This window comes from Dipodomys ordii, unplaced genomic scaffold, assembly GCF_000151885.1.
Source record: "Dipodomys ordii isolate 6190 unplaced genomic scaffold, Dord_2.0 Scaffold202, whole genome shotgun sequence".
NCBI lineage: Eukaryota > Metazoa > Chordata > Mammalia > Rodentia > Heteromyidae > Dipodomys > Dipodomys ordii.
The window spans coordinates 979,383-991,109 of record NW_012267418.1 but is presented as its reverse complement, the minus strand read 5'-3'; the positions used below and the strand labels follow the sequence as shown (position 1 = coordinate 991,109).

Below are 11,727 nucleotides of genomic sequence, written 5' to 3'. Positions count from 1 at the left end.
GAGAGGCTTCCTTAGCTGGTGATCTGAAAACTGGAGGTAAAGCAGATTTGGTTCCTGCTTTCTTAGCCCTCAAGGTAAGTTGTATAGTTCTTAACATCAAGATAGGGAGTGGGGGGAAGGGATACAGTTGGTGAATTTCTGGCTCTAGATATTTTGCCTGGCTCTGGTAGCTCATGCCTGTAATCCTAGCTACTCAGAAGGCTGACTTTTTTTTTTTTTTTTTTGTAGGTCATGGGGCTTGAACTCTGGCCTGGGCACTGTCGCTCAGCTCTTCAGCTCAAGGTGAACGCTCTACCACTTGAGCCATAGCACCACTTCCGGCTTTTTCTGCTTATGTGGTGCTGAGGAATTGAACCCAAGGCCTCATGCATGAAGGTACACACTCTTCCCAGCCCCAGGAGGCTGACATTTGAGGACTGCAGTTCAAAGCCAGCTAGGGCAGGAAAGTCTGTGAGACTTTTATCTCCAATTAACTCCCAGAAAACCAGAAGTAGAGCTGTGGCTCAGAGTGGTAGAGTGCTAGCCTTGAGCAAGAAGAGCTTAGGGACAGGGCCCAGGCACTGAGTTCAAGCTCTACTATGGAAGGAAGGAAGGAAGGAAGGAAGAAGGTAAGAAAGAAAGAAAGAGGGAGCCGGGCACTGGTGGCTCACGCCTGTAATCCTAGCTACTCAGGAGACTGAGATCTAACTATTGAGGTTTGAAGCCAGCCTAGGCAGGAAAGTCCATGAGACTTTTTTTTGGGGGGTGGGGGTGGGGGTGGTCAGTATTGGGGCTTGAACTCAGGGCCTGAGTGCTGTCCCTGAGTCCCTGAGCTTTTTTTGCTCAAGACTAGCATTCTACCACTTGAACCAAGGCTTAACTTCCAGTGGTTAACTAGAGGTAAGAGTCTTATGGACTTTCCTGCCCATACTGGCTTCAAAATGTGATCCTCAAATCTCAGCCTTTTTATTTTTATTTCTCAAGGCTGGTACTCTTCCACTTGAGCCACAGTGCCACTTCCAGTTTTTTCTGTTTATGTGGTACTGAGGAATGGATCCCAGGGTTTCATGCATACTAGACAAGCACTCTATCACTAAACCACATCCCAGCCCTTTTTTAATCTTTTAAAACAACTTTATTTTGGGTGTTAGAACCCAAGCCTTACCTCCAAGCTATAACCCCAGCCTCCGCCTGAGACTCATCTCCAATTAAACACCAAAAAAACTGCAAGTGGAGCTGTAGTTCAAGTGGTGGAGTGCTAGCCTTGAGCAGGAAAGCTCAGTGATGGCCCAGGCCATAAGTTCAAGCCTCAGGATCAGCACAAGCAAGGAAGGAAGGAAGAAAGGAAAAGAATGGAAAAGGAAAAAAGAAAGTTGCGCTGCTCAGGTGCTTATAGTTCCACAATGTTTAGGAGCTGAGTCAGAATGAACTCCATTTTGAGAGCCTGGATTATGTAATGAGACATTGTCACAGAAGAAAATAAAAGTTTTCTTGGATGAAGCCACCTTTTTGGCCACTCCCTTCTTCCTGATTAGTCCTGGAGGTGACTCAAAGCCAACAATTCCAACCTTGGCTGCCCTGTGGAATCAAACACATACCCTTTGGGGTTGTAAAAAAATATGGATGTGAAGGGCTAGGAAGGAGGCTCAGTGATAGAGCGCTTTCCTTCTATGCTTGAGGCCCTGGGTTCAATTCCTCAGCACCACATAAGCAGAAAAAAAAAAAGCTGGAAGTGGCGCTGTGGCTCAAGTGGTAGAGTGCTAGCCTTGAGCTGAAGAGCTGAGGGACAGCGCCCAGGCGAATTCAGGACCCCCCCCCTCCAAAAAAAATGTGGATAAGGAGTTGGGGGTTAGCTCAGTGGAAGAGCACGTGCTTGGTAAGTGCAAGGCCCTGAGTTCGGTCCTCGGCTCTGGGGGAAAAAAATGAATGCCCAAGATTCTTATTCGGTTGCTTTACAATGTCCCTTGGGCTTTGGAATTTATTTTTGTTTTCTCTGTGCTGGTACCAGGGCTTGAAATCAGGGCCTCTATCTACCTCTCTCAACGCTTACATGCTTACAGCTGGTGCACTCAGACTCCAGGCCGGGAGATGCAATAAGCAAGAGGAGTTTATTTGACGTTTGAGCAGCGGTTACAAGCCTTCTTTTAAAGGCAAAAACCACAAGATTAACGCATAACACAAAGCATCCCATGATTGGTCCACTTAAAGGTCATCGTGTATACCAACAATCACTTTGCCACGCGGGAAATTTTGTAACACTCTTTGTAAAATGATTGGTGCGGGGGACTCAAGGGGGGTGGTTACTTTGGACAATAAGGGTTAGGGGAGTTCACATAGTTATAGACTTGTGATTGGTTGACATTTGGCTTAGCTTGTGGTCTTGCCAGGTGGTCTTTATCTCAAGGTCCTGTCTGGGGAATTTTTAAATGGGAACTGAGGAACACATACTGTCTGTTCTTTATCTACGACCACTGACCTTGTCCTGGGGCCGGCATCTAGTCTCTGAAACTTCTTAACTCATTTCTGGGAAGGGAAGGGTCAATGCTAGCGTAAGTAAGTTTACAGAAGCAGAATCAGCAGTTAGCAAGTTAGTAATGGTAATGGTCAATTTTTAATCTTTCAGTGCTTTACTACTTTAGACATGCTTCTAGCCCAGTTTCTTGCTGGTTAATTAGAGATGGAGTCCCATGAACTTTTTTTTATCAGGCTATTTTTTTTGAGGCCTAGTTCCAGACCTCAGCCTCTTAAATAGCTAGGATTATGGGTGAGAGCCACGGGTGCTTAGCTACCTTTCGGATTTAAAAAAGGGCCCCCTACAATTCTGAAGTATCACTAGCAGTGAGACCATTATTAAATCCAAGCTAGAGACTGACAGAGGGAGACAGAATTTTTTTTTCTCTGGTTTTAGGGCTTGAACTCAGGGCCTAGGCTCTTTCCCTGAGCCTCTTTGTGTTCAAGGCTAACAGTCTACCACTTTAGCCACAGTGCCACTTCAGTTTTTTTTTGTTGTTGTTTTGTTTTGTTTTTGGGTCTGGTCGTGGGGCCTGAACTCTGGGCCTAGGCACTGTCTCTCAGCTCTTCAGCTCAAGGCTAGCACTCTACCACTTGAGCCACAGCGCCACTTCCGGCTTTTTTCTTATGTGGTGCTGAGGAATCGAACCCAGGGCCTCGAGCATGCAAGGCAAGTGCTCTACCACTGAGCCACCTTCCCAGCCCCACTTCAGGTTTTTTTTTCTGAGTAGTTTATTGGAGATAGGAGACTCACAGTCTTTTCCTGCCTGGGCTGACTTCAAACTGCTATCCTCAGATCTCAGGCTCCTGAGTAGTTAGGATAACAGGCATGAGCCACCGGCTCCCATCTGAGACAGACTTTTTTGCTTGAATGATGGATGAATTTATGTTGGCCTTAAAGAGCAGATAAAAATTGGCCAAATATGGGCTGGGATGTAGCTCAGTGGCAAAGCACTTGCCTAGCAAGTGCAACATCCTGGGTTCAATCCCCAATACCAAAAAAAAAAAAAAAAAGAAAAGACAAAAAAAGATACAGTTAAAAAAAATTGCTTGTAATCCTAGCTGCTAGGGAGACTGAGATTTGAGGATCATGGTTCAAAGCCAGCCCAGGCAGGAAAGTTCATGAGACTCTTATTTCCAATAAACGACCAGACAACCAGAAGTGGTGCTGTGGCTCAAGTGGCAGAGAGCTTGTCTTGAGCTGAAGAGCTCAGGGATAGCACCCAGGCCCAGAGTTCACCAGGCCCAGAGTTCAAACCCCACGACCAACAAAAAAATAAATAAATGAAAAATAGAGGACTGGGAATGTGGCTTAGTGGTAGAGTACTTGTCTAGCATGCATGAAGTCCTGGATTTTATTCCTTAGTACTTTGGGATTTAAAAAGGGCCCCCTACAATTCTGAAGTATCACAAAATAGAGTCAGAAAGTGGCGCTTTGGCTCAAGTGGTAGAGTGGTAGCCTTGAGCAAAAGAAGCTCAGAGACAGTTCCTAGGCCCTGAGTTCAAGCCCTAGGACTGGCCAAAACAATTGACCAAATAGAGAAGCAGATGTGAAGTAGAAAGCACCTTGTCAGCAAATGCCTACAAGTGGGCTGAAGCCATGACAAGCTGCAAACAATTTGTGTAATAATAGAGACTGGAGAAGAAGAAGGTCTTAGATCCGGAACAGCTGGGTAAAGACCTGAAGATGGGGGATAAGTATTTCTGGTTGGTTGGAAATTAGGTTGGTTGGAAATTATGTTATACAGACAAAGCTGAATGATTTAAAATTATATAGAGTTGAAGACCAGATTGAAATTTTGTAAATAATTGAATGAGCAATAGACAACCTTGAAATGCTGCCTCTTCCTCCTCCTCTCCCTCTTTTTCCTTCTCCTTTTCCTCCTCCTCCTCCTTTTACTGGCGCTATCCCTTAAGGTTTTTTGCTCATGGCTAGTGCTTTACCACTTGAGCCAGAACTCTACCTGTAACTTTTTGGTGGTTAATTGGAGATTAAGAGTAGCATAGACTTTCTGCCCAGGCTGGCTTCAAATTGCAATTCTTGGATCTCAGCCTCCTGAATAGCTAGGATTACAGATTTGGGCTACTGTACTGGCACCCAGCCTCATCTAAAACTCAAGTGATCTCCCTATTTCTGCCTCCCAAGCAGCTGAATTGTTTCAGACTGTGCCACCACCTTTGTGAAGGATTGTAAGCAATGAAGTTATGTAAGGAGTGTGTCTAGGGAAGATAATTTGACAGTAGTGTTGAGGGGAATTTGGAATAGGGAGAAAGGTAGGAGGCAGGGAGACCTGTTGTGGAAGCTGTTGTAATAATCCTAGATGAGGTAATGCTCTTGGCAAGGCTGGGGTAAAGTTACATTCAAAACATATTGTGGCTGTGGAACTGACTTGGCTTTGACAGTATACCTTTGTCAGACAGGAAGGAGAGAGAGATGGCAAGTATTTAGAAAAGGAAAGATGACTAGGAAGACAATGCTGTTAAAGGTACCAGAGTATTGGTGGCATTTCATCAATTTGGTTTGGAACATGTTTAGTGTAGAGGACCAGTAACATGATTCATGGCTGCTGTCTGCAGACACTTGGCAGAAGGTCTTCAATGTAAAGTACAGGTTGGAGAGGCAATGGATTAGGTTGATGGTTCGAGGCTGGGGATGTATCTCAGTAGTAAAGTGTTTGCTTAGTATCATATCTGAAGTCCTTGATTCAATCATCCTCCTGTCAAAATACAGAATGCCAGGCATGGTGGTGTACTGGAGGGGCTGAGATAGGAGGATGCAGAATTTAAGTCTAGCTTGAGCTACATATCAAGGCTCTGACTCAATCAACCAGTTGATAAATAAAACAAAAATAACTTGACATGATGGATGTATTGAATGGATGAACTTTCAAAAAAAAAAGTCTCAAGAGAAGAAAAGAAAATCAGATCGCTGGGCACTGGTGGCTCACGCCTATAATGCTAGCTACTCAAGAGGCTGAGATCTGGGGATCATGGCTCAAAGCCAGCCCAGGCAGGAATGGCAGTGAAACTCTTATCTCCAATAAACCACTCAGAAAATCAGAAGTTGTGCTATGGCTTAAGTGGTAGAGTGCTGGCCTTGAGCTGAAGAGCTGAGGGACAGCACCCAGGCCCAGAGTTCAAGCCCCATGACTGACAAAAGAAAGAAAAGAAAGAAAGAAAAAAAAGAAAGAAAATCAGAGACAGACACTAAGAAAGGAGAAAGGAGGGATGATTTCAGGTTTGTGCATGGAGGGGTGAGGGAAGAGATTACATATCTCTGATCCTGGGTCTGTTGGGAACCCAGTGTCAAGAGAGATAGAAGGGAATTTAGGAGGCAGAGTACTTTGAGGCAGAGTACCATTGATTTTTGGCTCCAAGTCATCTCTAGTCATTAGGTGCCATTTGATAAGGTGGCTTCAGGAGCATAGAAAGTAGAAGCAAGGAGTTTTAAGAAATGGTATGGGGGGGCTGGGAAGGTGGCTCAGTGGTAGAGCGCTTGCCTTGCAATGCATGAGGCCCTGGGTTCGATTCCTCAGCACCACATAAGCAAAAAGAAAAAAGCCGGAAGTGGAAATGTGGCTCAAGTGGTAGAGCACTAGCCTTAAGCTGAAGACAGTGCCTAGGCCCAGAGTTCAGGCCCCATGACCGGACCTTAAAAAAAAAAAAAGAAATGATATAAAAGCTGGCAGTGGTAGTTCACACCTGTGATAGTGATAGTGGTAGCTATTCAGTAGGCTGAGATCTGTGGATTATGGTTCAAAGCTAGTTCTGGTGGAAAAGCCCATGAGATTCTTTTTTTTTTTTTTTTCAGGTAAGGGATAGGTTTATTCATTGTTCCGGCTGGCACCAGGCCATCTTGGTCCTCCATGCGGTGAGGAAAGGCCTGGGAAAGAGAGCTGGGAGAGCTGGGAAAGAGAGAGAGCTGAGAAAGAGAGAAGAGCTAGAAATGAGAGCATCTGGGAAAGGTGGGAAAGAGAGAGCTAGGAAAGAGAAGAGAGCTGGGAAAGAAAAGAGAAGGAAAGAGCTGAGAAAGAGCTAGAAAAGAGCAGAGAGAGAGCCCATGAGATTCTTATCTCCAAATAGCAAATACCTGGAAGTCTGAGGTGTGGCCCAGCACCAGCCTTGAACAAATAATCCAAATGAGAAAATGAGTTCAAGCCCCAGTACTGGCACGCGTGCGCGTGCGCACACACATAGACACGCACAAATGGTATGATTTCAAGAAAGAGGTGCAGACACATCTCTGATAATAATTAGAGGATGAGGAAGTAGAAGCTGCAAATGTGAGTTGTTTTTTTCAGGAACTTTGGTAAGGAAAGCACATTAAGCCTAAAATGTCCCCAAGTGAACTCATGCTATCCAAGCCCCACACAGTGTTCTCACCAGCTCCTAACTCACTGCCTCTGTAGAGCTAGGAGCTCACAGTAAGCTCCCGCAGATGTCAGTCTCCACCATCATCCTGTATGGTGCCCATATGTTGTATGAGTGCTTGAATTTAGAGTAGGGCCCTGTCCTGCAGGTGCACAATGAAAGACACTAAGTCCCCTGCTTGTCTCAGTCCATCCCTACAGAAGCCTCCTCTATTAACTTTCCCTGTCCCCAGTACTGGGGCTTGAACTCAGGACTTGGGGATTACCCCTGAGCTTTCTCTACCAGTTGAGCCACAGCACTACTTCTGGCTTTTTGGTGGTTATTTGGATATAAGAATCTCATGGACTTTCCTACCCTGTCTGGCTTTGAATCTTGACCCTCAGATCTCAGCTTCTCAAGCTAAGATTACAGGCAGGAATGAGCCACTGGTGGCCTGTTTGACCAACTTTTCACAATGATCTGTCATCTTTCCTCTTGCCTTTCTGGAGTTTGGGGGTTCCATTTGTGGGTCCCTTTGTAAATCTTCCCTCCCCAAAGTCCAAGCCGATGACAGTGGCACCTGTCTTCCCTAGTGATACCTAAGAACCGTCCCCCCACCCCACCCCCGCCCTTTGTTTCCATATTTATATCTCTCTCGTGTTTGGGAATATATCTCATTTTTGCTTTGTTGGACTTCGCCCCCTACCTTGAAAAGGGAGACAAAGGTGAAAGAGGAGCCCAAACAGGCAGAGTCCCTGTGGGGCCGCAGTCCTTGGAATTGGGGGTGACAAATCCACTAAGTCTCTTTAATATCATCTTTCAGAAGTTCACACACTCACACACAGATCAGAACAAGTCAGGGACCGCCGAGGGGAGGGGAGGGGGCCAGGGGAGGGGAGGGAAGCGCGGGAGCTCCCTCCAGGGACCAGAGTCCTTATCCGGGATTCCCTTCTGTGGAGCTGCTCAGGTATAGGAGTATTTACAGAGAAGGGGACCTCGTTGTTGTTGTTCTAGGTAGAAGGTCCTAAACCCGAGACCTCTCAAATCTCATTCCAAAAACAACAAAAAGTGTGTTTGGCGGGGCGGGGAGCATGGAGTGCTGGGATTAGCCAGAAAGAAGAGGAAGACGAAACAGTACTAGCAAAAACCGGGAGCGAGCGTGGGGGCGTGGCTCTGTCAGGGAACCGCAGACCCACAATCACCAGACTGATCACCCCACAGGGAGGAGAGGGCGGGGCCTGCCGACCAGGAGGCGGGGTTTGTCAGGTCTGGGGGCGGAGCCTAGCGAGGGGCGGGGCCTCAGGGCCGGGGAGCGTGGACGGCGGGAGCTCAGCTGGGGCGCTGTACTTGGAAGGGGTTGGGGATTGGGGCTGGCGTTTGGCGGGGATCCGGGGAAGCCGCATCCCCGGGGGACGCGGGGTGTGAGTTTTGGCGAGGTTCCTGAGGAACTGGATTCCGAGCGTGTTCTCTCGGGGCGAGAGATTCCGTGGAGGCGGAGTTGAGGATGTATTGAAGTACCGCGGGCCCCGGAGGCGGGTCTGCATGGCCCCCATCGGGTCCGCTGCAGGACGGCAGGACGCGCCTGGGAGATCAAAGGGTACAGAGCGGAGCTAGGCCGGAGCGTTTTTAGGGATCCCAGTAGTTCTCGTGGTGCTGCGCGGCGATAATGATGACGACGGTGAGGATGGTGCAGAGTACCATGGCTGCAATGCCCACCGCCAGGGAGATGAAAGAGAAATTCCGGGCCTCGCGAGAAGCGATCTCGGCGGACACCATGTCTCCGCGTGCCAGGGCCGTGCGCACCTACCGGGCAGGGGTTGGAGGAGAGGAGGTCAGCGAGCCGCAGCCCCCCTCTAAGACGATCCCCAGAACGCCGCCGGGTACTAAGGGAAACCACGTGAAACTAAGCCCCTCATCCCACACCTGCACTGCCTTGAAGATGGCGATGATGCCCGTAGGCCAGAAGCAGCAGATGGTGGTCAGCACTGCGATGGGCATGTAGTCGTGCGGAGGGCGCCTTGGTTCCAGCAGGGCCAGTCCTGGGCCCTGGGGCGGTGGGGGGAGAGTGGAGGTCACCCCTGTTCCCCCGGGAGTCCCACCTGCGTAGGGCTGTAGGAGGAAAGTTGGTGGGGGGGGGGAGGAGGGAGGGGAGGAGGGATGGAAGTCACTCCAAGGCTATCCCAGCCTACCAGCCATGAGTCTTTGGCAGTTCAGTTTTAAAAGCACAATTCTTTGCCCTTCTGGGACACTCATCAATTCCATTTAGGCCTCCTCGCAGTGCACCATTAACTCCCAATATTCTCGGAGGCTTCCACGTTCTCCCACAAAGCATGGGTCTCTGGCACTGCCAGATTTTGTTTCTTGGACACTTACCCAGCTTCTACCTCCGCAATCCCAGCTTCCGCTCCCTTATGTCCTTTGGTTCCCCCCTACCATTTCTAGCCTCTTCTCTGGGTCCTTTAGGACTTCCTCTCCACTTAGATTCCCCATCTCAGACTCTAACCACTAACCCCCGAGGAACTCCCCACCTTATCTGTATCACCCACATTCCCAGGCCTTTCCCTAGTCCGCTCTTCTTTCTATAGCTTGCCACCTGCACATCACCTATGTCCTAGCCCTGTTTTTATTATTTCCCTAGCCTCCAGTGTCCCCAATTTCAAGCAAATCCCGTTCCACCATGCATGCACCCCTCCTCCTAGGCCCCTGTCAGCCCCACACTCACCGTGCCCACCGGGTAGACTGGCACGTAAGCAGTGCAGGGCTGCAGCTGCAGAGGGTAGCCGGGCGCTACGTAACCCCCCAGAGGCAGTGTGCCCACCGCCCCTGCGTGCGTGGGCACCACGAAGCCCGGGGCCTGGGCAGTCGGGGCCGGCGCCGGCGGGGGTGGGGCGGCGGCGGCGGGTGGCGGCGGGGGAAGTGGGCCCTCGAAGCGAGTCTCCTGTAGGTAAGGGTCGGGTGGCATGCGAGGCAAGGTAGCGCAGCCGGGTGGAGGCGCCCCAGAGGCCTGGCCCGGCGGGGCGTGGTGGGGGGGCCTGGGTAATGTGGCAGAGGACGAGGGGCCACGCTGAGCGCTGGCCGAGGAAGAGGCCAAGCCGCCTGCCCCTAAGCGTGGGAGAGTGGCGGTGCCAGACTGGTGGTAGTGGTGGTGATGGTGGTGGTGAGAGGAAGGGGCCGCCTGTGGGGGAGGGACGGGGGGCTCGGCAGGGGGCTGAGGGGCATTGTAGGGTGGTGGGGAAGTATGAGGAACCGAGTCCGGGAGGCCTGAGAGCAAGAAGAGCCGAGGGGAGGATAAGGGGGAAAGATGGGGCGGAAGAGATGGGAAGGGGCAAGGAGAGACAGGGATGGGGAAGTAATCAGAGAGACAGAGAGAGAGAGATGGGTGAGAAATCATCTCTCATTTTGGGGGCAGTAGAGGGGTTGTATCTAGGCCACCCCCCCACTTCAATCTAGTTTTCAGGTCACAACTCTATTGCTCCTGATTTTTAGCTGTGTGCATGCAGCGCTCACCCACAAACCCAGTCTCCATCCGTGCTCACTGCCTTTGGGCTGGCCTCTCTGAACTATCCCTATAGATATACATGTGTAGAGATGCAACGCTGTGTTCATACGTGCTCAGTTCAACAGTTTGCATAAAAACACATGTGGAATGACACGTTTCTGTCTCTATCCCCCCTTCGGTGGGGAAGGAGGGCCCTGACCTCTGGAACTCTCCTTGCTTCTTTTCAGATTATAAAAAATGAAAATAATAAGAGTCTGGGTGGTACTTCCCTGACACCCCCATCTCATCATGTCTCCACACAAGTGAGCCAGTGATTGTCCATCTGTCACTCCCAGAGATGCTATTCCTGCAGTACCTGGCCAGTGCTAAGCTGCTCTGTAGCTCCCTCATCCTTGCCACCTACCCCCATCCTTGCCCATGTTGTTGGCAAGGGGCAGAGGCTGAGAGTGGACTACGGAAAAGAAGACAAGCGTTGGGGATAGAAAGATGAGGGGTGAGGGGCTTTAAAAGCTAGACAGAGGAGGAAATGTGAACTGAGCCATCTAAACCACCCATCAGGGAAGGCTAAGGCAGGGAGTAGGGGCAAGTTCGGGGGGGGGGGATCCCGGGGAAGGTGGGGGAGGTTTTGTTATTATTGCTTTTTACCTGACTTTTCCGATGACATGCTTGCGGTCTTGTTGGGACGGGGTCCCTGCAGCTGGAGTCAGGGGCCCCTAGCTAGTGCAGAAGTCTGGGTCCGGGATGGCGCAGCCAGCAGCAGCGCAGAGATGGAGAGATGAAGACAGTGGCGGGGGGGTGGAGGGAGAGAGCTGGGAGGGAGGGAGCTTAAAGGGACCGAGTCCACTAGGGAGGGGGGAAGAGCTTCAGACTTCCCCCCACTCTGTCTTGGTCTCTCTCTCTCTCCCTTTCTGCTCTTGGACCACCTCTCTCCTCCTCTCACCCTGGTATCCACGCCCCCAGTTTAGGCTCCCTTGGAGTTGTCATGGAAACAGAGAGGCTAGACCAAGTGAAGCGGGTGGGACTAAGCAAAGGAAGGAGGGAGAGAGAGAACTCTCTAGAGTCTCCCCCTCTAAGACTCTCTGTAGTGATTACATTGTGGGAGGAAGTGAGCTGGTGCTCGGTGGATTCAATTACTTCCCTCTAGTCCTGGTTCACCTGGGCATGTCTTCTATTCTCAGTTCCCCTCAGAGCTCCCACAAGGTTACCAAAGATCTCCCAAAACTATGGTCCTAGTTTTTCCTTCTTAGGGGCAATAACAGTGTGAAAGAGAATTGTGCAGAATTGAACCAATATTGTCCGGAAGTTCTCAGAGTTCAAGCTTGGCCCTGCTGATTGGGTTGTAAAATAGAAGGCTCGGGTCTACAATTTTTGTTATTTTCTAAAACAGG

At 49.9% G+C, this 11,727-nt stretch overlaps 2 protein-coding genes across 2 annotated transcripts in view; one reads left to right on the top strand and one right to left on the bottom strand.

Moving 5' to 3' along the window:
* Positions 1-11,727, top strand: part of Ppt2 (palmitoyl-protein thioesterase 2) — a 25,742-nt gene continuing 14,015 nt past the window's right edge. The window contains exon 1 of the mRNA XM_013035005.1: positions 1-74. The gene's annotated coding sequence lies outside the window, so the exon portion shown is untranslated. The remainder of the gene's footprint in view (positions 75-11,727) is intronic.
* Positions 8,467-11,060, bottom strand: Prrt1 (proline-rich transmembrane protein 1). Its single transcript, XM_013035009.1, has 4 exons — positions 10,985-11,060; positions 9,563-10,101; positions 8,764-8,949; positions 8,467-8,643 (listed from the first exon to the last, which is right to left on the bottom strand). The coding sequence occupies exons 1-4, from the start codon at positions 11,001-11,003 to the stop codon at positions 8,467-8,469; spliced, it is 921 nt and encodes a 306-aa protein (XP_012890463.1). The 5' UTR covers positions 11,004-11,060.

Excerpts from the sequence above, each read along its gene's own strand:
- Prrt1 (XM_013035009.1), bottom strand. Across the intron at positions 8,950-9,562 it reads CAGTCTACCCGGTGGGCACG|CCCTACGCAGGTGGGACTCC; the intron begins GTGAGTGTGGGG and ends TTCCTCCTACAG. Across the intron at positions 8,644-8,763 it reads CCATCTTCAAGGCAGTGCAG|GTGCGCACGGCCCTGGCACG; the intron begins GTGTGGGATGAG and ends CCTGCCCGGTAG.